We start from the raw sequence: 24,287 nt of genomic DNA on the forward strand, positions 1-24,287 counted from the left end.
GTTCACCCGCACGCTGCCGTATAAAAGGATGAAATCATGTATATTAATTTGAAAATAATAAATGTTTTATACCTTGTATATGATCTCGTTTATTTTTATAATTCTTATTAATTCATCTAATTTAATTATTATAATTTTTTTAAATTTTTATATAAAATAAAATAAATAATTTAATTTTTTTAAATTTTAAAATAAAAATAATATTCAAAAAATATTTTATAAAAATATTTTATTTAATTTTTAATTTTAATATCAACTCATTTCATCTATAAAAACAAACAAGATTATTGACTTTGAGATTATGTCACATTTTTTTTAATTATGCCTGCACAAACGGATTAATATAAGTAATTATACATGAATTTTTTTTTTTTTTCAGTTCGTTAAGATATGACCATAGAATTACAAATACAATGTACTCAATGGCTCAAATTAACTGAACTTTCGTATAAGTAGAAAAATGCATAACTACAAACGCCAAACATCAAAATCGAGAATAGTTATATTCGGAGTGTGTCTTACGGAAGTACGTATTCCTCAATAAACATGCCAAAGTTGTGGACAGTGATGTAAAAGACATGGAATCTCGAACCCATACAGAGCTGAGAATTAAATGGCCAAAAGCGAAAGGACATGCAGAGATGGGAAACTTCAGTATGCGCAAGTTGGATATCAAGATTTTGATGATTTTGGGGGGCAGTCAGTCGAGTGCCTGCACGTGTATTGGCCACCAGATGTAGTACTACGGGTCTCACCCCTGAGGTACATGACACAAATCTCGATGCTGAAGTCAATCTTTAAATGCCCTCTAGTTTTGAGGGCCCTCAAAGACCTACCCAATGACCTCCCAGCTGTGTATGGATTCTCTCTTCCCTCCCCCCTTCAACCCACTGTCGGCGAGAGAGAGAGAGAGAGAGAGAGAGAGTACTCTTTGGTATTTTACAATTTACAATGAAGGAAGCTTAGCTGGTTTGTTGTACCCTGCCTTTACAAATAGGAGGCACACGCATCTTTACAAATAGTTTGATATTATCTTAGCTTCCACCCACCTTCCAAATGGCTCAAAACAATGCTTCTCACTCCCTCTAGCCAGCACCAAACCGTTTCTCCCCCAAGGCTACTTGTATATAAACGTCTCTAAAAACCTTCACCTCAATTGCAGAACCCCTCACTCTCTCTATCTCTCTCTGTGACTATTAACACATTCTTCCTCATTCAAGGTGATTTTCCAGTTAAAACTTCTTCAATCACAATAACCAATCACTCTTTCTATATCATTAGAGTTGAATATGGATGCATCTACTCTCGCAATATCTCCAAGAAAGCTTAGATCCGATGTGTACTCCTATTCCTACCAAGATGACTCGAACACGCCATTGGTGATCAATGTTCTTGCCTCTCTCATCGAGAGAAGTATGGCTAGGAATGAAAGGATTGCCAAAAATTGCAAATGGGCTTTATCTAAAGGCACTAGAACCCGAGTTTTTGATTGCCACGAGACGCCGGACATGACGATTCAGTCATATCTAGAGAGAATTTTCCGATACACTCGAGCCGGGCCATCGATTTATGTTGTTGCATATGTCTATATTGATCGGTTTTGCCAGAGCAATCCCGGATTTCGGATCAGTGCCAGAAATGTCCACAGCTTTCTCATCACAACCATTATGGTGGCTTCTAAGTATGTGGAGGACATGTGAGTATTTTCTACCCAACTTTTTCTTTATTTGAACTTTAATGTTGAGGATCCGTCCAAAAGCTTTAGGCCAGCCATTTAATAGCATGTCTCCTTTTAATCTAATCTCTAGTCTTCGATCTTTTTTAACAGGAATTACCGAAATTCATACTTTGCTCGAGTTGGGGGATTAACGACCGAAGAATTGAACAAATTGGAGCTTGAGTTTCTGTTCTTGATGGGTTTCAAATTGCATGTGAATGTAAGTGTGTTCGAGAGCTATTGTTGTCACTTAGAGAGAGAAGTCAGTATTGGAGGAGGGTACCAGATAGAGAGGACTTTAAGATGCGCTGAAGAAATCAAAGCAAGGCAAAGAGAAGAGAGAGGGTTTAATCAGATTGCTCGTCTTATGTTATAGAGTACTTGAAAGGGGAGTATTTTACTTTATTGATTTGGCAATTTTTACCCACCATTGGGAATTGTCGAAGGATTTACACGAGGAAGTCGACAAAACAGATGAAACTGATGCTCAATTATAGAGATTTCTTGACAAGGGGAATCTAGCGGCCACAGCTTTCTTGTACTTTCATATAAAGTTGTATATATATGTGTATGATATTTTGCCATAAGTTACGTGAGCTTCCATGAAACCTTAGTATAAAGAAGAATTTCGGTTCCGATTGGAAAATACGGATTATTCTTTTTGTTCGTAGCCTTCATGCACGCGAACCCATGATTTTAGCAGTAAAAGTGTAAAATTATTATTTATTTTAAAAGCTTAAATTGATGTTGATGGGAAGATGTAGATTTTATTATTTATTTTATATCCAAATACTCACTCTTACGTTGGGTTAGACTCTCTCTCAATAGATAGTTTAACACGTAGAATATTTAATTAAATGAGATAAAGTGTAGACTCAAGATTCGAATTTAAGACTTCTGCTCTGATATTATATAAAATCACCACTTATCTTAAAAATTTAAGCTGATGAAAAGATGTAAATTTTATTATTTATTTTATATTTTAACAAAATCCTACATATAGAACACGGCCATATAATAGTTTCGGATCAGTAAAATCTGAAATATCGGAATATTATTTGAGTCTTGTCAAAATCTAGTAGGTGAGGTTGTGACAATCCCTTGATGTTATGGACAACGATACGCACTTCATCTGCTTTTCTATCTGAATTTTGAATACCAATTAAGTTGATAGCTAGGAGAGATGTCGTAATAATTTTGATTCTTCTATATAAAAAATGTTGAAGGGCCAGCCTAAAATGCATAAAGATCTAAGTAGAAAATTACAACTAAAATTGTATAATTTTTTTTGGAACTTTTGGGAATAGCATTTCAATCGAAATAGTCCATATATGATTAGTTGCTGAAAGATATATAATAAAAGAGAAAGGGGGTCCACTTGGACAGCATACAATTGCAAGAAGTGAGGGTCTTTGATCAAAATACTCTTAACTTGTACGAATCAGTAAAGAATTAATATATATATATATATATATATATATATATTAATTAACAGATTACAATGTTGCATAGGATCTAGAATTGTAGATCATAATGTAGTACCAGCAGAAGACAGCAATTAAAATGAAAGGGTAGGAGCGAGCGAGCTAGGAAAGAGGGAGGAAACAGAGAGGAACTCATGATCAGGACTGGACAAATTGCTTTGAGATCAGGCATCTTAACTATTTTATTGCTTAAACAGCTTTTGGTGTTCCATCCTGTTATATATTTTAATTCCTTTCCCGTTTAAAGTTCGATGGTCTGATGCATGCAGCATTAAGACAAGCACCAAACCAAGGTTTTAATATTAAGGAAATGTCTACAGCGCGCACCCAACCTTTGAACTGAAAGGCAGGCCAACAAATTAATCATGTTTATCCTATCCCGTTCTTTCAATATCATGGTGGCAAATTGCCATTTCTTTGGCAGAAGTACAACTAGTGTGAAACAAGATTAAGCACGCTAGCTAGTTCCCAAATGTATAAAAAAAAAATACACTTATATATCTCTTGTGACTCGCTTTATCTATCTATCTCTCTCCTACTTGAGTTCTTCAAATTCGGATAAATAAGAACTTAAGAGATGTTATTGATTCCTTTAATTGTCCCAAATGAGCTTTATAGTTTGTTTTTGGTGCTAAAAGAGCCGGCTAGCTCTTCATTTCAATGAGCTTGGAAGATGTAAAACAACCGTCCAAACAGTACTAGTCTATACGGCTATGCCATATGGAAGCAACTCTTGCCGCCCTTGTTCATATTCCTCCGATTAATCCAGCTCGATCCATTATATTTTTATAAGTAAAAGAAACAAAAGTCGTAATCCTAACATTAAAAAAACAAAAACAGGTAAAGTGATGGGCAGAAAATGCTCCTTTTTGCAACACAAGAGCCCAACATGTAAGTTAGAATAAGCAGACGTACTAACCATCGTAATTTGGTGTTATCACCGTTTGGACTTCGTAATAATCATTCTTTAATTGCACTACTTAAATGGCTAATCATGCTTTAATTTATTCTTCTAACCTTTTGCTTCATTCATAACACATTAACTAAGATGATCATGATCGATGCAATACTACTAAACAATCTGTAATATCATTCACCATCTTCTACACTCAATGCGATCAATATATTATATTTATTCTATAATTCCAAAAAGATTAATTAATAAATTTAAAGTTTTCCTAAGATTCACTTGTAAAGTCCATTTTTAGTTAATAAGTAGCCAATGTAGAGTTAAGCACTCATGAATGCACTACAAGAAAAACATTTATATGTGGTCATTATATGCTAACAAAAAAAAAACAATTTCAACCAAAATGAGTTTATTCTCGTCACAAATAAGTCATTATAAATACTTGTTTTTCTTATATATAGTGGTGACTTTATAGGATATTACGACTTCCCCAAGGCCAACTATACTAGGTGAAGGCTATGATACCTTACATATATAATGACCTATTCCCAATTTTTTTTTTCCTTTAAAAAAATTATATAATTATTTTTTGTGAAAAGACTTTTGAAAAATAAAAATCCATTACTAACTTAATAATTTTTTATAGAATTCTCAGAATAAATTTTCTTTTGAAGGAGAAAGGAGAGAAATCACAATTTCTTTATAGGTAATTGCTGAAATTGATATATAGTTTAGAAAAACAATATGAAAAATTGAGTGAAAGACCTTTGAGGCCGGAGGTTTGTGTGTTTTTAGTTTCAAATTACATAGAATATATATTAGACGCAACCAAAGGAATATATATATATATATATATATATTTATATATATCATCAACTTTTGACCATATATAAATAATATCCATGCATTTGTTTAATAACATGAAGCCACCCGGCCGGTCTAGACAATGGCCTGGCCTTTATTTTAAATGATGCTGCTGCTTTATTGTCGAGGACATATGAAGGTTAAAGAACACCGACGAAGATATTATGTTTCTTAATTGTTCCGATTATTGTAATTGATCATTAAACAAACATCTAATTATCTACTTCAATACAGTCCATGCTGCCATGTTCTTGTGCGTTCACCTAACCTACAACTTTATTAATGTCGTTTTTTTTAATGATATATAGCTTTACGACATTACTTTCTATATATAACTAAAAAGATTTTTATAAAAAAAACTAAAAAGATTAATAAAAGAAAAGCATCCATTTACCGTACGATATCTTATATTATAATAATAATAATAATAATAATAATTATATATATAGAGAAATCTTGAAAAATTTGTTGTGATTTCAAAATGTTTTGATTATAAGCCCAATCAATACTTTATTACTGAAAATATATAGGATTTATAACGTTGCGTGCATGTTAGTAATTATAAGAGTTTTAATTTCTATGTATTGGGGAAAAAATATTTGAGGAAGAAGAAATAATTAGATTGGGGCCTAAGTTGAAATGGGTCTGCTTTTGGTAGTTTCAAAGAAGAAACTCTGCGGATCAGTTTGGTGGACATTAGTGAAATTCATGCCAGAGAAGATGATCATCAGAATGTTGTTATTATTGGTGACAATAAATTTTATAAAGTGTATTTTCTCCGTAGATTGGATTACGCGTCACGAGTCTAGTTTCCTATATTTTCAGGAAACTGGGCTTTGGGAAAGCCAGACCACACCACAGAATTGGATAATTTGGACGCTGGGCTTTGTTGTTAAGCCCAACTGAAAAATGAATTCCAAACCGCGAAAATGATCGAATTTATAATTTTTTTTTAATAATCACATTAAAACAATAATCCTAACTCACGAGAGATCATCAAAATGCAGTAAAAGAAAAAAGGAAAAAAAAAAAAAAAACACTGTGAAAAACAAAGAAAGAACGAAATGGTGAAATAAGATAATTATAGGGAATATTGTTTTGATCATGAGAAAACACGTGCAGTTCTTGGATTTTTTTAATTTTTTTTTAATCATTGATCTAGAGAATCGATTGTTGTATCTTCCTCTTAAAGGGTCTACCTTTGAATTATGGTCGTTTTCCTTTTTATTAAATTAGTTCCATTTTCAAAATGCATGCATTAATTAGTCTTCGGAGATAATGATCAAGCTAGCTAGCTAGGTAGCTAGGATGTATTAATACAAGTTATGGATGTAATATTTCTCAAAAGAAACAGTCAATTTTGCACCCTTTCTTGTTCAACTGATCATAATAATCTCCTCTTGATTAACATTAAATTCGTGACACCATGCATGATTCTGCATGGATATTTTATAGATCAGGCATTTTAAATTTGTACACTAATTAAAGGTGCATGCATGCTGGCGGCCGTCAAGTTGCAGATATATTAATTTTAGATGAACGAGCTGTGTGGAATTAAATGGCTCAACATTTAATTATAGTAAGGAAGATGGTGAAGGGCAATTAGCTAGCTAGGTTGGTCAAATTAGAAACTGATCTCACAATTAGTTTATTCCTAATAATCCAAACTAAAGCAAATAAATCAATATATAGAACGGATGATGATCAATTCCAAATCAATCCCTGCAGCTTGCCAGAAGACCTAAAGCTCTAATTAAAAACTTTTGTAATTATTAATTGCTAGATCAGTTTGTATCCGACTTTTTCGTAGCGACAATGCATGTGCATGGTTTGCAATTGATCATCATGTATTTAATGTAACAATAAATTAAAAAATGTATTATTTGGAAAATTTTAAAAGGCTGATCATCAGAAAACTGATGTCACGAAAATGAGAGGAAATGGATCAAATCCGATTGATGCTGACAAATTAAGATACTATGCCATCATCAATACGTACGACTCATGTCATTATGTTAATACTATTCTATATATTAACATTTCTAATTCTTTAATTAGGATTCGTTCAAAACATATATATATATATATATATATATACAGAATATCCACATACTGAAATAATTTGTTGTAACTAATTTCTGCTATAAGATTTAGATCAAATAATGATCAAATGACCATTATGATAGTATTAATTTTAAAAAAAATATTAATATTTTAAATTTAAATTTTACAAATTAAATTGCACTCCATTTGAAGGCCGATTAATGTATGCTAACAAGTTTGCCTAGAAGATGGATGAACTTATCTCAATTATATATATTCATTGACATGACGTACTGATTAACAAGTTGTCCCTTGGTATTTTTTTTCTTCTTCTCTTAATTCTTCTGGGAAAGTGATGGCCATATGCAACATCCAGACACCTAATTGGGGGGTTCGGATTTCTGTTTCTCTTTTTCTGACCTTGAAAGTGAAAACCATGTGTTCAACCTCTCTGGTATAATGTATATATTATATATAATTAGAAAGAAAAAAACTTCTACCATTGATCATGATCCTTCAATGTTACATCAAAGCAAACCTGTCAACCAACGACGTGATCGGTGAAGAAAAATATCAGATTCTCGATCTTCATCTAGTTATATATATATATATATATATATATATATATATATATATATATGAATGTATGTATATATATCGCAGCTCGCTTAGGTATGTATGTATGTATGTACCTACCTACATTCCCCGACATGCAAATACTGTTGAGAAAGTACACACAAAACCTAGCCTCAATCTTTGCCAAATATTACGTGCCATTGTCTCTGATGATGTGGACTCCCCACGTGCCAGGTGAGTATTTTTCTGCCGTCTGATCAGGTGTGGATTAGATTTTCAACGGCTTAAAATAACCGCCATTAACGGCCACATTAAGGAAACAAGCATCGCTTTCAATCAAAACCGCAAATTGTTCATGAGGTTAATTAAAATTTGCATATCCTTGAAAAGTGGCCGGGGGCCGGTCACTGTAAATCAACACAACGTTGTCAACAAGGACACAAAAATACAAAGTTTAATTTGGTCGGTCCGTGGGACCCACGACGCATGTGGGTCTACTGTTCATGTGGGTCCCGCCAAGATGGCTTAACTATTAACTATCCTCGCGGGTAACCGTTTTCTAGTTGACGCAGTTTCCACGTGAAACATGACTAATTCGGTGGTACTACTCATTTTCGTGCCTAGCTCAATGGTTACTTTGCCGGGCAAGGTACGTACAGAACAAAAGAAAGGGTAAAATCTCATTCTATATTGAACACATTCATGGTAACTTAGGAACAAATTAAAGAGGACTTCTTTGAGATAAATTACAAATAATTTAATCTCCATTATATAATTAAATATAAAGTTCCAATCTTTATATACAGTGACGAAACCACGTTGAAGGTTTGGTCCCTCCAAAATTAAATTAAAGTTAGGTTTATGAGAAATAATAAACTTATTAATTTGTATCCCAAAGTCTTTTATTATATAATATTATGCTTCTTAATATGGAACCCAAAGTGAAATAAATTCAAGAAATTATTTAAATTTGATGATCTATAGGAAAAATAATTGAGAAGTTTTTATCTCCTAAATTTTATCGAGTAAAAAAAATTTATTTAAGATCTTAATTCATGTAGTATTATATGCTTAATGTGACATCAAAATAATATCTAGATTTTATATTAAACTTAATAAACAAGATTACTTAGTAGAATGAAAGATAGACTTCTAAAAGATCATTTGATAGTTTTTAACTTTTTTATTAAAAAAATAAATTCTAAATATTTTATTACAAAAGTAATAATGGATGAATATATATCTATGAAACATTGTCATTAGAAATCTGAAATAGATGTTAAGTTGTATTTTTAGAAATTTATCTCTGCATGTACGTATATAGCAAATTATTGAGATTTGATCACTTTTTATATATAGTTCCGTTTTTATGTTTTTTTGTGGAATTAAGATTTAGATTTGTCTTCTTTTTTACATGCATGTGTCAAATGTTAGAAAAATTGCCCCCCCCCAAAAGAAAAATCTCTAGTTCCACCACTATTTATATAAATATAGTTGTTTTAACAACGACAAAAATAATGGAAAGAAAAATAGCAGCACCGTGTGCGTGGTTGTCATCTTATATTTTCATTTCCGTATCGGACAACATTATTCTTTCATTTTTTAGACTTTTAGATCTTCTAAATATGAATCACATGAATAAAGCCTTTAATTGATATCAGACTGAAGTATGGCGCCAAAGATCAAGTTACCTCAGATTAAGAATACGTGACGTTTCATGATTTCATCAATTTAATCAAATATATATATATATATATATATATATATATTTTGCCAATTGAGCAAATTGGTCCATGATATATGGCGGAAGTCATGGCATCCCATGATACGGAATAGCCCATATCTTTGTAAGTAGTACCACGTTAACTGGAAGTGATGAGTATGGATATGGTAGCATGCTGCATGAGTACTACTAATACTAGAGAAGAATACGTGAAGGAAATGTTTTACATATACATGATGCATTTGACAATTGACATATATATCAAAATGCATGTTAATTAGCAGCTTGTAACTTAAGAAAATGAAACTCAACGCCTAGCTAGCAGCTCTATATATCGATCGATCTCATAGTGGCATGTACGTAGCATATTATATTATGCTTGGAAGTATTAGAACCCAAGACCCGTCCTTCCTCTATAAATACCACCGAGCCATTGATCATTATCCATTATCTCATCTCATATAAGCCAACACCACACACAACGTCTGCCACTTGCTCAACTCTAGGCCTGTGTGTTCTTTTGAGCACTGTGATATATAGAATAATGGCTGATCTTGTTCTTCAATATCCATGCTCTCTAATTACTCTTATAGCTCTCTTTTCTCTTTTGCTGAGCCCAAGTTCTTGCTTCAACCCCAAGCTTCTTAATGTCTCGAAGCTTCAATCTGATTCTAATTGGTCACCCGCTGGTGCAACCTGGTATGGAAGCCCAACAGGTGCCGGGAGTGATGGTAATGGCAAATGCCCATAATCTCATGTTCATAGAAAATGTGTATGAAAATGTCATTTATTTATGCTTGAAATTTGATTTTCTTGCATGTGTAGGGGGTGCGTGTGGATATGGGAATACAGTAGAGCAAGCCCCATTCTCTTCAATGATATCGGCCGGAGGCCCTTCTTTATTCGAGTCAGGCAAAGGATGTGGAGCTTGTTATCAGGTCAGGACCTTCTCAACGCTCGCCTCCTTTATCCTTAATTAATTTTGAAAAAAATGGCTCATGAGATCCATGTGGCAACATCTGATATTCACACAGGTTAAGTGCAATACGAATGCAGCATGCTCGGGAAATCCAGTGACTGTAGTTATCACGGATGAGTGTCCAGGGTGTACATCAGAATCTGTTCATTTTGATCTGAGTGGCACCGCTTTTGGTGCCATGGCAACTTCTGGTCAGGCTGGTCAACTAAGAAATGCTGGAGTCTTGCAGATTCAGTACAGAAGGTAATTCTACTATGCATGCATGAGGCGTTGGGGCAAAGAAAATTAAGCATGTTTAGCGTGAAAAAAATCATGTTTTGAGTCATTTTTTGGGTTTAAAGTCTACATTAATTTGGATATGGGGAATCAGACCATGCAAGAGTCCAAGAGATTACCGCTCTATATATTTCAAATATTTTGACTATAACGATTATCACATTATCCTTCCTTCCTTGAATAAACTACCCTAAATTTCTTGTCATTGTCATTTTTTCAACATTTTCTTGTTTTCCATTTCATTAATAATCTTGTCTAATGACTAAAAACAATGACTTTTCAGGGTCGAGTGCAACTATCGCGGAAAGTCATTAGCCTTTCACGTAGACTCTGGCTCCAACCCCAACTATTTTGCTTCCCTAATAGAATATGAACAGGGAGATGGGGACCTTGGTGCAGTTCACCTAAAACAGGCCCTTGATTCGGATACATGGCTTCCCATGCAGCAGTCATGGGGTGCAGTTTGGAAACTAGATTCGGGCTCAACATTACAGGCTCCTTTCTCCATCCGCCTCACCTCGCTCGAGTCTGGCAATACTGTTGTAGCCAACAATGTGATTCCGGCTGGCTGGCAACCCGGTCAAACTTATCGATCTGTTGTCAACTTTCAAACCTAGCTATATATATATATATATATATATATATATATATATGTCTGGTTTTGGTACGTCCCAGCAAAAAAAAGTATAAGAAAATCAACATATTTCTATGTAATTTGCTGGTGACGATGAATCAAAGTCAGATTAGCTATAATGTCTTTAGTTTGTCTTCGTGCACCAACGATGACTAATATATAGTGTTTACCTATTGTGGAAAAATAATCATCCCAGTACTCTGATCTTTTCTTCTTTCTCCAATTGCATGTGTATCTCACCAGTCATGTATACATCATATAAGCATAAATTACATGCATCATGCATATACCTTTGATTCGATTTTAGAGAAATCAATAATTAAGACCGACCAGGAAGAAAGGCTCCAATCTTTTACCTGCTCAATAAAAAATGACCGGAAAAAAAATGATTATAATCAGACAATATACAAGCAGAACAAACAAAGGGCGACTAATATACGGCATTTGTTGGGTGCTCTTGGGACTCTTTCAATTCCAAAATCTAGTTCAAGATGTGAGGCTTTTGCTTACAAAGTGACCACCATGCAGCTAGCCCCTTCCAATATGGGACAGTCCAACAATCTAGTTCTCCTCACATAGGGGCGTAATCCGTCTAGTTTGGTCTGGTTTTAGATATATTTTAGAATCAAATCGGTATACACCGGTTTTGAGATTTGAAGAACCGATACCGTACTGGTTAAACTCCTAAACCGGTATTTTTAATTTTACCAGTTCTGGTCTGATTCGGTCTCATTTTTTCAGTATATTGTATATATAGTATATAATAATATAGTGATAATATATTGTAGTATATTATAATTATAATTGTATTATAAACTATGGACCGAAAATTGAAACCGGTATCGGATAGATTTAGAACCGAACCGAATTGAACTTACTCACTGGTTCGGTCTGGTTTATCGGTTCAACATTCTTTTTTCACCCCTACCCTCACACATCGGGCCTTGAGTTGTAGCAACGACAACTTATTTCTCTTGCAAACTATTTGGTCTAGACTGTTGGTAAACATGAGCTCTAATATTAGTGTTGGATGGTCTGGACCTCTCTTAACCCCAAAAATTAGTTCAAAAGATGAGATTTTTCTTCACACTTATAAACTAACTACCAACCTCTTTCACAATTGATATGGAACAACCCAACAACATTAGCATGGCACACAATGGATGTGTGCGAGTCCAAAGTTAATAGCATGGGTGGCCCATGCACGTCAGTGGTTCCCACCAAGCAGATTATATATCATGCATATATATCCGACTATAGAAGTGTCAAAGTACTGCTTTTCGAGTTCATGCAACTTTCATGCAAGAGACAAACTTAGAAGAAATAAGCATCTCCAAGTTTTGACTTTGTAATCAATTAAAGACAAGTCAAAACAATACAAAATTGGGGAAGCAAATAAAACTTTTCTTGACTTTATAGTCTTTATTTCCCAGTAATCTCTTACCTGATGCCTCATCATTCTATTTCTCTCCTTGATTTGCGGCATATTATACATACCAATTTCTTGCGTCGTTATATAATTCTTCTCATGGCTACATTTATCGATTTACTTCCCTTATGAATATTCCCCTTCAAATTTATGATGCTTTTGAATTAAAACAAAAAAAAATCTTACCCAGTTTGGTACAAAATCATTGATGGACTTTGCCCCGATTAGTTGGAAACATGGAATCCCTGGCTATATATATATAGTGCTTCATAAACCGAGATTTTGGTTCTCAAAAGAGAGAGAGAGAGAGATAAAGTGGTCTATGGAGATTTTTAACCTATATTTAATCGTTTTGTTATGAAAACCACAACGTACCGATCTGAGCCATCGAACTTCAGATAGATGTTGTTTAGTGGGCCAAGCCCAATCTTTGGAGCACAAACTTGGAACACGATCCAGAATTTGAGTTTTGGATTGGATTCTATTCATGTACCGCTCGCTTTACCGGCCGGCCTATCGATTCCCTCAACCTTTTTTTTTTTTTTTCCCTTTTTTTTTTTTTTCCCTTTTCCTTTTTAATTTTCTTCTCCCACCTTTTCTCTGGCCCGGCTCTATCGGTAATCATAGTTTAGTCCACTTTTGGTGTTCTTATGAATTTATTGAGTAATTAATACTTCAACAGTGTCGGCAGAAGTTATTGCTTACCTCTCTAAATTTACAAAAATCATGATCATCTAAAACCTAAATATATTTCATTTAATTTTCCGAAGGTCTAAAACTCATGTACAGAAATTATTGAAAAATATATACCACCTTCTAGTTTCAAAGAAATCTTTTCTTTTTCTGCATAATACCTATCATTAATTTATTGGCATGTATGTAATTTTCAAATTATATACTTAAAAAAAATGTATCGGCTAGCTTCAAGAGAACTACTACTTCTCGATCTAAACTAGTTAAAAATGAGCAGACTACGTACTTGCCAAAAGGTGCCAAGAACTTGTGAATCTTCTGCAGAACAAAAGCCCCCAATGTCCATTATTTCACATGGTTCTGGACCACAGCCTAACCCACGCATAATTCTAGACGTTGTAAAGCCTACACGCAAATGCACGTACTCGATCTTATTACGCACTCCATGGTCATCTTATGTATGCTTTCCTTGAAGTCTAATTAAGGCCGTTCGGACTGCTTTTGAATGTTTAAAGGTTCTACTCTTGAAATAATTCCAATCTCGATGCAACTTTTCCATATCAGAGAGAGCAAGAGAAGCTGCTCGCTCTGACCATAAATGGAATGATGGTAATTGAGAAGAGATTGCATCTTTCAAAAAGAGAACTGGCCAGTGTAACTTTGTAGATCAGATGCAGTAGTACTAAGCGCAGGCTTCAGGAAGCTTCACTCTAGCTAGCTGAACTAACAGGTATGCTCTTGATCACTCTTAGATCTCTAACTAGTTGGTTTTGGGAATGCTTTGAATCAAAGCAAAAGAAAAGAATGATTAATGATGGATTACAGACTAAAACCACAGCTCTCATTGAAGCAATGTCTTTATTTATTGCTTGACAAAGAGTTTACTGACTACTTAAATTGTGGTTGGCACTTCATAACTCACTATCATTGAAGTTTCAACTATTAATATATATATATATATATATATATGCTTTTCAAGAACAATTGATGAAGGAAAAGAAAAGATAAAAAAAGGGATCGATGTGTATGTATAGATGAATCAAAAGCCTTCCCAATTAATACTCTTGCTTACTAGCTAGATTGATGTGGACTGTCAAACGAAAGTACTGTGCTGTCACTTTAGCAAGTAATGCAAGAAAAGAAGAACCATCAGTACTATAGTCTAAGCTCCTAGTCCTGGACATGCAACATTGCACCTTTATCGACAATTAATCAGAACATAACTCATCGATCATGATCTGCTGCAGTATTACTTATGGCAAATCGAGGATGTAAACCCTTGCGCCTACATTTCACATTCGACTTGGTACCGGAAAAAGGTCAAGTAGGTCGGACAGATAAAACGTACAACCAATTAGGGAGCACGAACTACTTACACACAAAAAGAAACCAAACCAATGAAACCATAGAAAGCTTATAAACACATCTCGACTTATACAGATAATGTATCTGAAAAGCACCAACTTTACATCAAGCTAACATCATGTAGACATGCACGCCTGATCCATCAGTATGCTTCGTGATATGTTATGAGGCAAGATCAGATTAATCAAATTAAGTCGTATACATGTGCATTAGTTTCACTAGTCAATTAATTTGTTAAACTTGACACTTATTCATGCTGGTAACGAACCTCCTTGCTCGTTTTATATAGTCATGTTCTAAGCTTGAAGTACTATGATGCACGTCTCCTAACTAGAAAGCCAATTTGCAGCTTGTTCAAATTAATTCGAGGATTATATATTAATATATCGTCTCTTGTTGTACTGATCACAACTAAATATGATTTAAATAGACTGACCGAAAAAACATTAGTGGATACTAGAACAGGGCCCGATCAAGCTGATGATCTAGGCCAACTTGATTTGAGATCATAACTTTTTGGCCTGGTCGATCGCTCCACTGCATCATTGAAATTCAACATAATAAGAGTTTTTTCATCGACTTGTAATCGTCTTCCAAAATAGTAACAACAAAAGCCTTAGGTCGGTTTGGATATAGAAATAAGTTTGAGATAAGTTAAGGTAGTTCATGAATAGTAAAATAAAATTTTGTTAAAATAAAATTTTTTAATAATATTATTATTTTAATATTTAAAAAAAATTGAATTTTTTATTATATTTTATATGAAGATTTAAAAAAATTATAATAATAAAATAAAATAAATTAAATTAAGGTGAATTTTCCATCCAAACCGCTCTTAATATTTTACATGACCCTATTAGGAAAAGTGTAATTAATATCCCACTTGTAAAAGGCCTATAAATAATAGAAAACGTAATAAAAGGATAAACCCAAAAGGGTGAGTGATAATTATAATTAGTTTATAATATTATATATTTTGTGTGGAAAAGCAGCTTGAACCAACCGACAGACAAGGAGAAGCATAAGTTAGTTTTCTTGGCTTGGAATTGAAGGGATATGAATAGGTATGGCAGTTAGAACCACTCCCTTCCCCTTTCACTCACTCCCTCAACACTCTCTCGAGAGCCCTCTCTCTCTCTCATACGCACATACACGAACACAGTACTGGAGTTTCGGGCCTCCTTTAGTTGCTTTGACCGGCGGCGGCGCCACCACCACAAAGTCGTAGAAAAAGTCTCTCGCCCTCTCACCCTCCCACCACTTGTCACCACACTCTCTCTATACTTCTTCCAGAACTCCCACACCGCTATCTCTCTCCCATTCACAAATTAACCTCAACCAATACTCCAACTAAAAACCAGGACTACTACCCTTTCATCTTCATCGTTCAACCCCACGACACAACATCCACTACAAGAATAAACTCCAACCTGGGGGCCTAGCTCTCCCTCCTCTATTATCCTTAGCCTACTATACATCGATCTTCCTCTCTCTTGGATTTCCTTTTTCTTCTTCTTTTTTTTCTTTCCTTTTTAATTTTGTATGGCCTTGATTGTGGAACAGCAATCCAATAACTTGAAGCACTTCTGCAAAATTTGCAAGAAAGGTTTTGGATGTGGAAGAGCACTGGGTGGCCACATGAGGGCGCACGGAATAGGCGACGAGAGCGGACACATTGACGACGAAGACCCTGCAAGTGATTGGGAGGAAAAGCTCGCGGGTGGCAACGTTCCACCTAATAACAAGCGCATGTATGCTTTGAGAACGAACCCAAATCGGCTAAAGAGCTGTCGGGTTTGCCAGAATTGTGGTAAAGAATTCTTGTCATGGAAATCTTTTCTCGAACATGGAAAATGTAGCTCCGAAGACGCCGAGTCCCTGGTGTCGTCGCCAGCTGGTTCGGAAGGTGACGATGGCACGGGAAGAAGAGAGTGTGGCTGGTCTAAAAGGAAAAGATCATTCAGAGCAAAAGTGGGTAATTTCAATTCGAATTGCCCTTCTAGCGAGGAGGAAGACCTCGCTAATTGCTTGATGATGTTATCAAATGCAGCCGTCGACCCTACGGTGGCCGAGGCCGAGGCGGAGGAGTCTTGTGCTTCAGCTAGTAAAGAAGAGGAGAGAAGAAACCCCATGAATTTCATTGCTCCAATTTCTTTTAGGGCTCCAGTAGAGAACAACAACAACAAGAACAAGGGCGTGGCCAAAGGATTGTTCGAGTGTAAGGCATGCAAGAAAGTGTTTAATTCACACCAAGCATTAGGTGGTCATAGAGCTAGCCACAAGAAAGTTAAAGGCTGTTTCGCCGCCCGGCTCGACCACCACCTCGATGATAGTCAAGCCGATGAAGACGTGATCACACACGAAGAATTCTTCCCAACTAAATCAAACTCAACCCTACAACTCGATCAAGGTTCTGATCCACCATTAATGGCATCCACATCCAAGAGGAAATCGAAGATGCACGAGTGCTCGATATGTCACCGTATTTTCTCGTCGGGGCAGGCGCTAGGGGGCCACAAGAGGTGCCATTGGATCACATCAAACGCACCCGACACGTCTACGATAGCAAGGTTTCAACAGTTGCAAGATCAGATGGAGAAAATCAATCCAAGGTCTAAGTTCGATGACTCAGACTTGCTGGACCTGAAGCTCGATCTTAACCTGCCTGCACCAGTTGAAGATCTCAATGGGGCTCGGCGGGACCAAGTAAAGCCCCCAGACCTCGAAGTATCTACAGAAATTTATCTACAGCCTTGGACTGGTGGGAAAGAAAAGGAAGATAATCACTACCAACAACACAACCACCTCCACCACCGTCAAAATGTAGACAATGACGTCGGCAACAATGATAACAACAACAATAATGTCAATGACAGTAATGGTTCAGTACTGCCGAATGTGGATGATGAGGCAGACAGTAACGTGAAGTTAGCTAAGCTAAGTGAGTTGAAGGACATGAACACGAGTGGGGGTTCCTCACCGTGGTTGCAGGTGGGGATTGGTTCAACTACTGATGTGGCAGCTGACCCATAAGTTTTGTGAAGCAAATTACTACTGACGATCCTCTTAATAATTATTCATTTTCCCTTTTTCTTTCTTGTAATTTTTGTATCAAGAAACTGTAATTTAAGTATAAACTCAAAAGTTTCATAATTAATGTTTTGTAATTATGTAATTTTGGTGGGCCCACAGGAACCACATCTAAAGAGCATACATTTTTCTCAATAACTACTCACCCCTGGCGGTATTTATAAGTAGAGACGTGGACCATGAATCTGCTCTGGTCCCCCGTCACCTCCTAAAAAATTAGCCTTTCAATAATAGGATCAAGATCTTTTCCTATTATTTTGTTATTAAGTGAATCATGTGTCAACTCATGTCAAGGATTTCCTTTTGTCATGATCAGCAGTAGAAGTAGCTCCTACTTATGCTCTAATGCGCGCAAATGAGATTATTTTATATTTAGTTGAGAAATTAATCTGAGCGATATGATCCCGACGTTACAAAAAAAATGATTATGATGAAAATGATTATTTATGATGAGAATATATTTATTTCAATATGAGAAATAATTAATCTCATATAAACAATTTTTTTTGTAATACACCAATTATCAAATTGGCCAAGCAGTTACTAAACATCGAATTATTCGTGTGTAATGGTGCGGTGTGATCTAATTAGAGCATTGGAACTACTATTATAAGTTAGGAATATGTAGTAGTAATATTAGTACTGTAGTACGTAGCATGCATACCAAGCGCCTAGGGTACTGAACTAATTAATTAATTATATGTATGTATATATGTATATATAGTACATCCACGTACGCTACATGAAATGCATGTCCTAGGCTCTGGCCGAAAACGTTGACTGAGTGAGTGAGTTGATCAGCTTAGCTGTCATGGTGCTTTTTGAGCAGAGGCGGAGCATGGACGTGACACTTGTGAATTGTGATTATAATAAATCAAGTAGTGCGTAGGAAGCTGAGCTGTGTACGTATGTTAATTCGCATGTTTCCCGCACCACCATGATTTTGTAACCTTTAATTTGTCTGAGATTTGTTACCACCTCAGACTAATTGGCTTATCTAACGTTGACTAGCTTTGAGGATAAGGGCGGTTCAACTGTAGGTTGTGATTAGGGAGAACAGCATGCACTTTCTACGCTGACTAATTTAGTGGTTGTGAGAAAGAAAAGACCAGCTCAACCAGCTTGTTTTTTTATCCAGAATTAATTAATTGGTTGGTATATATATATATATATATATATATATATATATATATATGGTTAATCTTAGTCGAAATTTATGCCCTTTGACGAGTTGAGGACAAAATTAATTGGCTGATATATGTGTATATATATATATATATATGTATATATATGAATATATGTAACCGGCCGGCCACTAATTAATTAATGGATATCCTTCTCTCTCTCTTTATTTATTTATTTATTTCTTTTTATGTTAAATAGTTGTACAAATTCCTTTGATCAATAAGTAAACATTCCGGACTAGTACTACAATTGAGAGTTGATATAATTCCAATTGATCAGCAAAATAAAACTAAGTAAAGAATGGTGCATGCATGCATATATAATTCAACAACCAACCTTACCACCGACTAAACTCGAATGCTTTGTAACATTAACCAATGCTATAATAATTCAACCAAGTACCACAGCTTACAACAAAATTATAAATCACCTTGATGATCACATCATACAATATTGGACCGTCTATCGATCTATATATATATATATATATATATATGATTTAACCTTAATTTCTTTGGCTTAATCATTCGAGGGAGAGAGACAGAGATAGGTCAAAAGATTTCTTGGTGGCTGCCTTCCAAATTGAAGGACTGGATCATAAAAAACGAGCTCTAGCTAGCTAGCTATCTTTATCTTCAACTAGAATCTCTCCCCATTAATAATTGCCAGCCATTTATTCGCAGTAATACTTAAGGCTTTATAAGAATATCAAGTAGTCAAGTTGTGTCCACTTCAAGTCTAAAGTAGTGCATGCTACACATGAAATATAAGGAAATGGATCATGTGTCTATTTAGTAAATCCGTGGACTGATCAACAAAGTGCCATGCGCCTAAAGCTCAATATCAGTGTTGGCACTAGCCTAGACATGAGCAAACGAACTGCGCGCATGATGGTACGTTGTAAAGAACTACTTTTCGGGCATAATAATTAACGTGGGGTACTCAATATCATTTTTATGTAGATTTTCCAATAGTTTTATCATAATTATATATATAATGATCTGCACATAAATATAATAAATTAACATTTGATTAAGTTTACTGATTAACTACTAATTATAAGTATTATTTGGCTAATTAGTCAGATTTTGGGGACCAAATGACTTAATTAACGCGCCCTAATTGGAAAATTATCCTTCTTTTTTAGGGGAATCACCTCATAACAGCATGCATGTAATAAGGTGGGTCTACACACACACATATAATATAGTTTAATTAAAGTCCAATAATCATGCACCCCAGCAATATTCTGTTTTATACCCAAAAAAAAAGAAAAACTGTTATTTTGAAGAAATCGGAGTTTGTTTTGATCAATGATTTATGCTATAAATTTCTTATACTAATTCATTAATTAATCTTTAATTTGCCCAGTTTTTTTTTTTTTGTTGATCTAATAATTCTACCGTTCCAAAGGTCAGATGGAATCGTGGAAATAACATGCATGCCGTTTCAAGTTTCATTGATGAATGATTCTAGAGTTTTAATTTGTTGATCTAATTCTTTTACCCATGCAGTGCCCTTTCAAGTTTCATTGTAATGATTCTACGGGTTCTGCCGTTTGGTTTAATTAATTGTACCGAAAGGTTAGAACTACTGCGATGATGGGCTACAGCCTACATGGGTCAAACCCGTATCCCAATAACAATAATTGGGCCTCGAAAATGATGCATGGATTTGGTTCCGACAATGACCAAATTATTATTATTAACTTTTTTATTATTATTTTTTATTTTAAAAAAAGGGGAATATTGAAGTCTTGTTGTCTCTAGATAGAAAACACGTGTTATATACTAGGTCCGTTACATCAGAGAGCTATAAAAGGTTGTAACCTAGCTTGCTCTAATAATTTATATTATGCATATTTTTCGTTTGGGATTAAATTAAATTGCATCCACACCTCACACATATATAGGTAAAAGCCTATCCCCAGACTTGGGCTGTACTCCCACTAGCTGTAGCACAATTAAGACCATGGAATGAGTGGTCAATGATGCAATTGAAATTACAGCTAGGATACTTAGTTAATTTGTCACAAAGGTCAATTTGATCTACAATTTATAACTACTGGTTTTCTTTAATATATATATATATATATATTTATAATCTTAATTCCTTGCCTGCAAAATGTAAAGATACAATATATATATATATGCGATAGATCAGGTTGAAAGTTGTTTGTAGGGGTGTAATCCAAACAAGAATAGTCCACATGATGCAGTTCCAATTCAATTTAGTAAACTCGATCTAAACTTTATTTATATTTAAAACATAAATTTTAATTCAATAATATATTAATATTATTTGTATAAAACTTAACTTGACTATATTATAAGTAATTAATGAGCAACACATGCATGATGAGGTCGAATTTTGCATCTACCTAGCTATATGCATGATCACGCAAATCTAATGTCATAAACTTAAGTACTTAACAGCTAGCCAGGGCGGCCTCGTGATAAGTGGTAAACTTTAGCTCATGTATTTCAAAGGAAATCCACGAGAGAAAAAAAAAAAAGAAAAAAAAAGAGACAACATTACAAATTAAAAACCTTGAAATAAAAAAGAGACAAGACTAAAATCAGCAACAAAGAAAAAAGATTCGTAATTAATTATAATCATGACCTGATCACCAGAGAAAATTAATAGAGCTAGCGAAAATTTCCGATCGAGCTAGTACTATAGTGTACTTAATTAATCAAACCCATTTGACTAATTAATCGATTCGGCAGTCTTTGTGTTGACCGGTTGAATATGATTCCATAGACAAGAATATATGCATGGCCGGGTCTCTTCAAAGTTCATAATGCGCAAAATGGGTCAAGCCATTTTCCGCAATATATATCATCCCAGCTTTTATAACACTTAACAGTAATATATATATGTTTATAATGTTGTGGAATTTAGTTCAACGCGCATGCATATATATATATATATGCAGCAAGAAGCAATATGCAGACAAACCTGAAACAAGATTTACAAAAAGATCGAGCTCAAGAAAAAAGGTGATGGGGCCTATTGATTTCCGTCAAAATTAAACACGGACAGCCGGCATGGATTTCTCCAGCTTGCTGCACTACTCCCTGAAATACCGGCGCTGATTGTATTCGATCATTTGCAAATTAGCAAGAATACCTGCCCTGCCCTGCCCTGCCCTGCCCGGCCAACAAAATTAATTGTAAGCTGCAAGTCGATAGATTATAACTATCCTCTTCGATCGGGTATAATATAAAGGTCAATTAATATATATTCCTCCAATCGGGCCAAGGAATTGGAGATCAAGGTGAACTTCTAATTCGATCTCTAGCTAAAACGTCTACTAAAACCATTCCATACATATTTAATTAAATAAATTAATAAACTTTCGTAAATTGAAGATCATAATTTTATCACAAATTAATATCCAAAACATAACGTCTCAATAATTAAATAAATAAATAATTCTCAGATATATATCCCACAGCTTGCTTGTCGTCTAAAACAAAACCTCAACACATGACTATATATATATTCAATCATGTCATGGTCTAAAATGGTAGAAAACTTACAGCTTAATTTTGAGTTCAACCAAGTTATAAGGGTATGTTTGGGTGGTGAGATGAGAATTTTATGTTTTGTTTTAGTATTTAAAATATTATATTTTAGTATTATTATTGTATTAGGATTTAAAAAAGTTGAATTAGGATTTGAGAAAGTTGAATTGTTTATTATATTTTATATGAGGATTTGAAAAATGTATAATAATGAGATGAGATGAGAATTTTGTGTCTCATCGCACCCCCCAAACCTGCCCAGCTACAGGTACGTACTACTTATAAGTACCATGTAAATATAATGAAAAATTTTATTCATCATCCTCACATCACACACCACACATAATTTTTTTTCTTACAAAATGTCATGTGGTGTATGGATGATGAGTAGAAGAATTTAATTAATTTAAAAAGATTAAAAAATATATATAAAAATAAGTATGATGTGTGGTGTGTGAGGATGATGAGTAGCAAAGCTTAAATATAATACATGAGCCATCAATAAATTAAGAGGGTGAATTTTAACTATGCAACATATTAAAGGGCATTGATGTAATTTAACTAGGAATCTTACTTTAATTACTAATTAATTGAGAAAATAATAAACTTTGTAACTGTATCAAGCGATATCACTTGAGACCTAATTAAATAGAATTAGATCATATATATATATATATATGTAGGAAAATAGGACTGCAAATTATAATTTGCAATGGCTTAATTTGAAGTCCAAACAATTTTCAAAGCTGTCAAAATCCTAAAACCAAAACAACAATCTTCCTTATAAATACTAGTTGTAAAAAAAATAAAAAAAATAAAAAAAATTCATATAAATTAACGATCTTTCAATTATTCCCTTCATATATATACATGATGATGATCATTCACTTTTTTAACATTTTGCACTGATCTAGCTAGCTAGCTCGTAAAACTGATCTCTACAAGTGTTAAAATCTCGGGCACGTACATCGATCCATCAGCAGGCGGCCGGGGGCGAATCATGTAAGGTTATTATGCCTCCAAATTTAACAAAAAAAAAAAAAAAAAAAAAAAAAATCTGGGGGAACTTTTGTATAATACTTCATTAATCATTATCATGGTCTCATGCACAAAGCTGATCAAATGGGTGCAACCTGCATGCATGCAGCGGCTGCAGCCTCCTCTAAATTCTACTACTCTTCACTACTGATCATGTCGATCCACCAGGAACCCTCTAATGCACAGCTAGCTAGGGTCGTTCTTTGTTGATTCCGAAGTATTATTTATCCCGTTTCTGCAAACGCTAGCGGTCGAAAAACATTAAATTAACTTAATTGAAGTGAAATAAATCATCATGTACATGCATGATGAGTGCCTGCATTCTGATCTTGTCCTAAAAAACAAACACAAGCATGCATGCATGTGCATAATGGAGTACTCGGATCAATTGCAAATTAATATTCTGTCTCACGTAAGAATTAGAACATTAGAATATGATGCAGCTTGTCTATCTCATGTATATACGAACGTCAACAGATCCGAAACGTCTAATTTGTAAGTGTAATAAAACCAGTCCCTGCAAAAGCCAAATAACAATTAATCAATCTTCTTACTAATTACCCAATGCCGTGGGAAATAATTCATATATATATATATATATATATACTTGCGCCCAAAAATATTCCTAGAAAGTATTCAAATTAAACTTCCTGGCTAAAATTAGAAGATGAACAGTGACTACTTAATTTAACATGCAACTGGACCAAAGGTTTCAATGTTAATAATCCTCATGCATGCGTATTTTTCTACT

At 34.5% G+C, this 24,287-nt stretch overlaps 3 protein-coding genes across 3 annotated transcripts; all 3 read left to right on the forward strand.

The window, feature by feature from the left end:
* The first annotated feature begins 904 nt into the window (after positions 1–904).
* Positions 905–2,381, forward strand: LOC109015971 (cyclin-U2-2). Its single transcript, XM_018998433.2, has 2 exons — positions 905–1,696; positions 1,829–2,381. The coding sequence occupies exons 1-2, from the start codon at positions 1,290–1,292 to the stop codon at positions 2,091–2,093; spliced, it is 672 nt and encodes a 223-aa protein (XP_018853978.1). The 5' UTR covers positions 905–1,289; the 3' UTR covers positions 2,094–2,381.
* Positions 2,382–9,786: 7,405 nt separating this feature from the next.
* LOC109015962 (putative expansin-B2) lies at positions 9,787–11,189 on the forward strand. The gene is made up of 4 exons (XM_018998422.2): positions 9,787–10,048; positions 10,143–10,255; positions 10,352–10,539; positions 10,856–11,189. The coding sequence occupies exons 1-4, from the start codon at positions 9,862–9,864 to the stop codon at positions 11,187–11,189; spliced, it is 822 nt and encodes a 273-aa protein (XP_018853967.1). The 5' UTR covers positions 9,787–9,861.
* A 4,533-nt stretch (positions 11,190–15,722) lies between these two features.
* On the forward strand, positions 15,723–17,915 carry LOC109015950 (zinc finger protein ZAT1-like). Its single transcript, XM_018998413.2, has one exon. It carries the CDS (start codon positions 16,236–16,238, stop codon positions 17,724–17,726), a length of 1,491 nt encoding a protein of 496 aa, XP_018853958.1. The 5' UTR covers positions 15,723–16,235; the 3' UTR covers positions 17,727–17,915.
* Positions 17,916–24,287: the final 6,372 nt, after the last annotated feature.

The sequence above is a fragment of the Juglans regia genome, chromosome 14, assembly GCF_001411555.2.
Source record: "Juglans regia cultivar Chandler chromosome 14, Walnut 2.0, whole genome shotgun sequence".
NCBI classification, from domain to species: domain Eukaryota; kingdom Viridiplantae; phylum Streptophyta; class Magnoliopsida; order Fagales; family Juglandaceae; genus Juglans; species Juglans regia.

Coding starts and splice junctions, on each gene's coding strand:
- LOC109015971 (XM_018998433.2), top strand. CDS start 1,290: ATGGATGCATCTACTCTCGCAATATCTCCAAGAAAGCTTAGATCCGAT. Junction 1,697..1,828: donor TCTAAGTATGTGGAGGACAT/GTGAGTATTTTC, acceptor CTTTTTTAACAG/GAATTACCGAAATTCATACT.
- LOC109015962 (XM_018998422.2), top strand. CDS start 9,862: ATGGCTGATCTTGTTCTTCAATATCCATGCTCTCTAATTACTCTTATA. Junction 10,256..10,351: donor GATGTGGAGCTTGTTATCAG/GTCAGGACCTTC, acceptor ATATTCACACAG/GTTAAGTGCAATACGAATGC. Junction 10,540..10,855: donor TTGCAGATTCAGTACAGAAG/GTAATTCTACTA, acceptor ATGACTTTTCAG/GGTCGAGTGCAACTATCGCG.
- LOC109015950 (XM_018998413.2), top strand. CDS start 16,236: ATGGCCTTGATTGTGGAACAGCAATCCAATAACTTGAAGCACTTCTGC.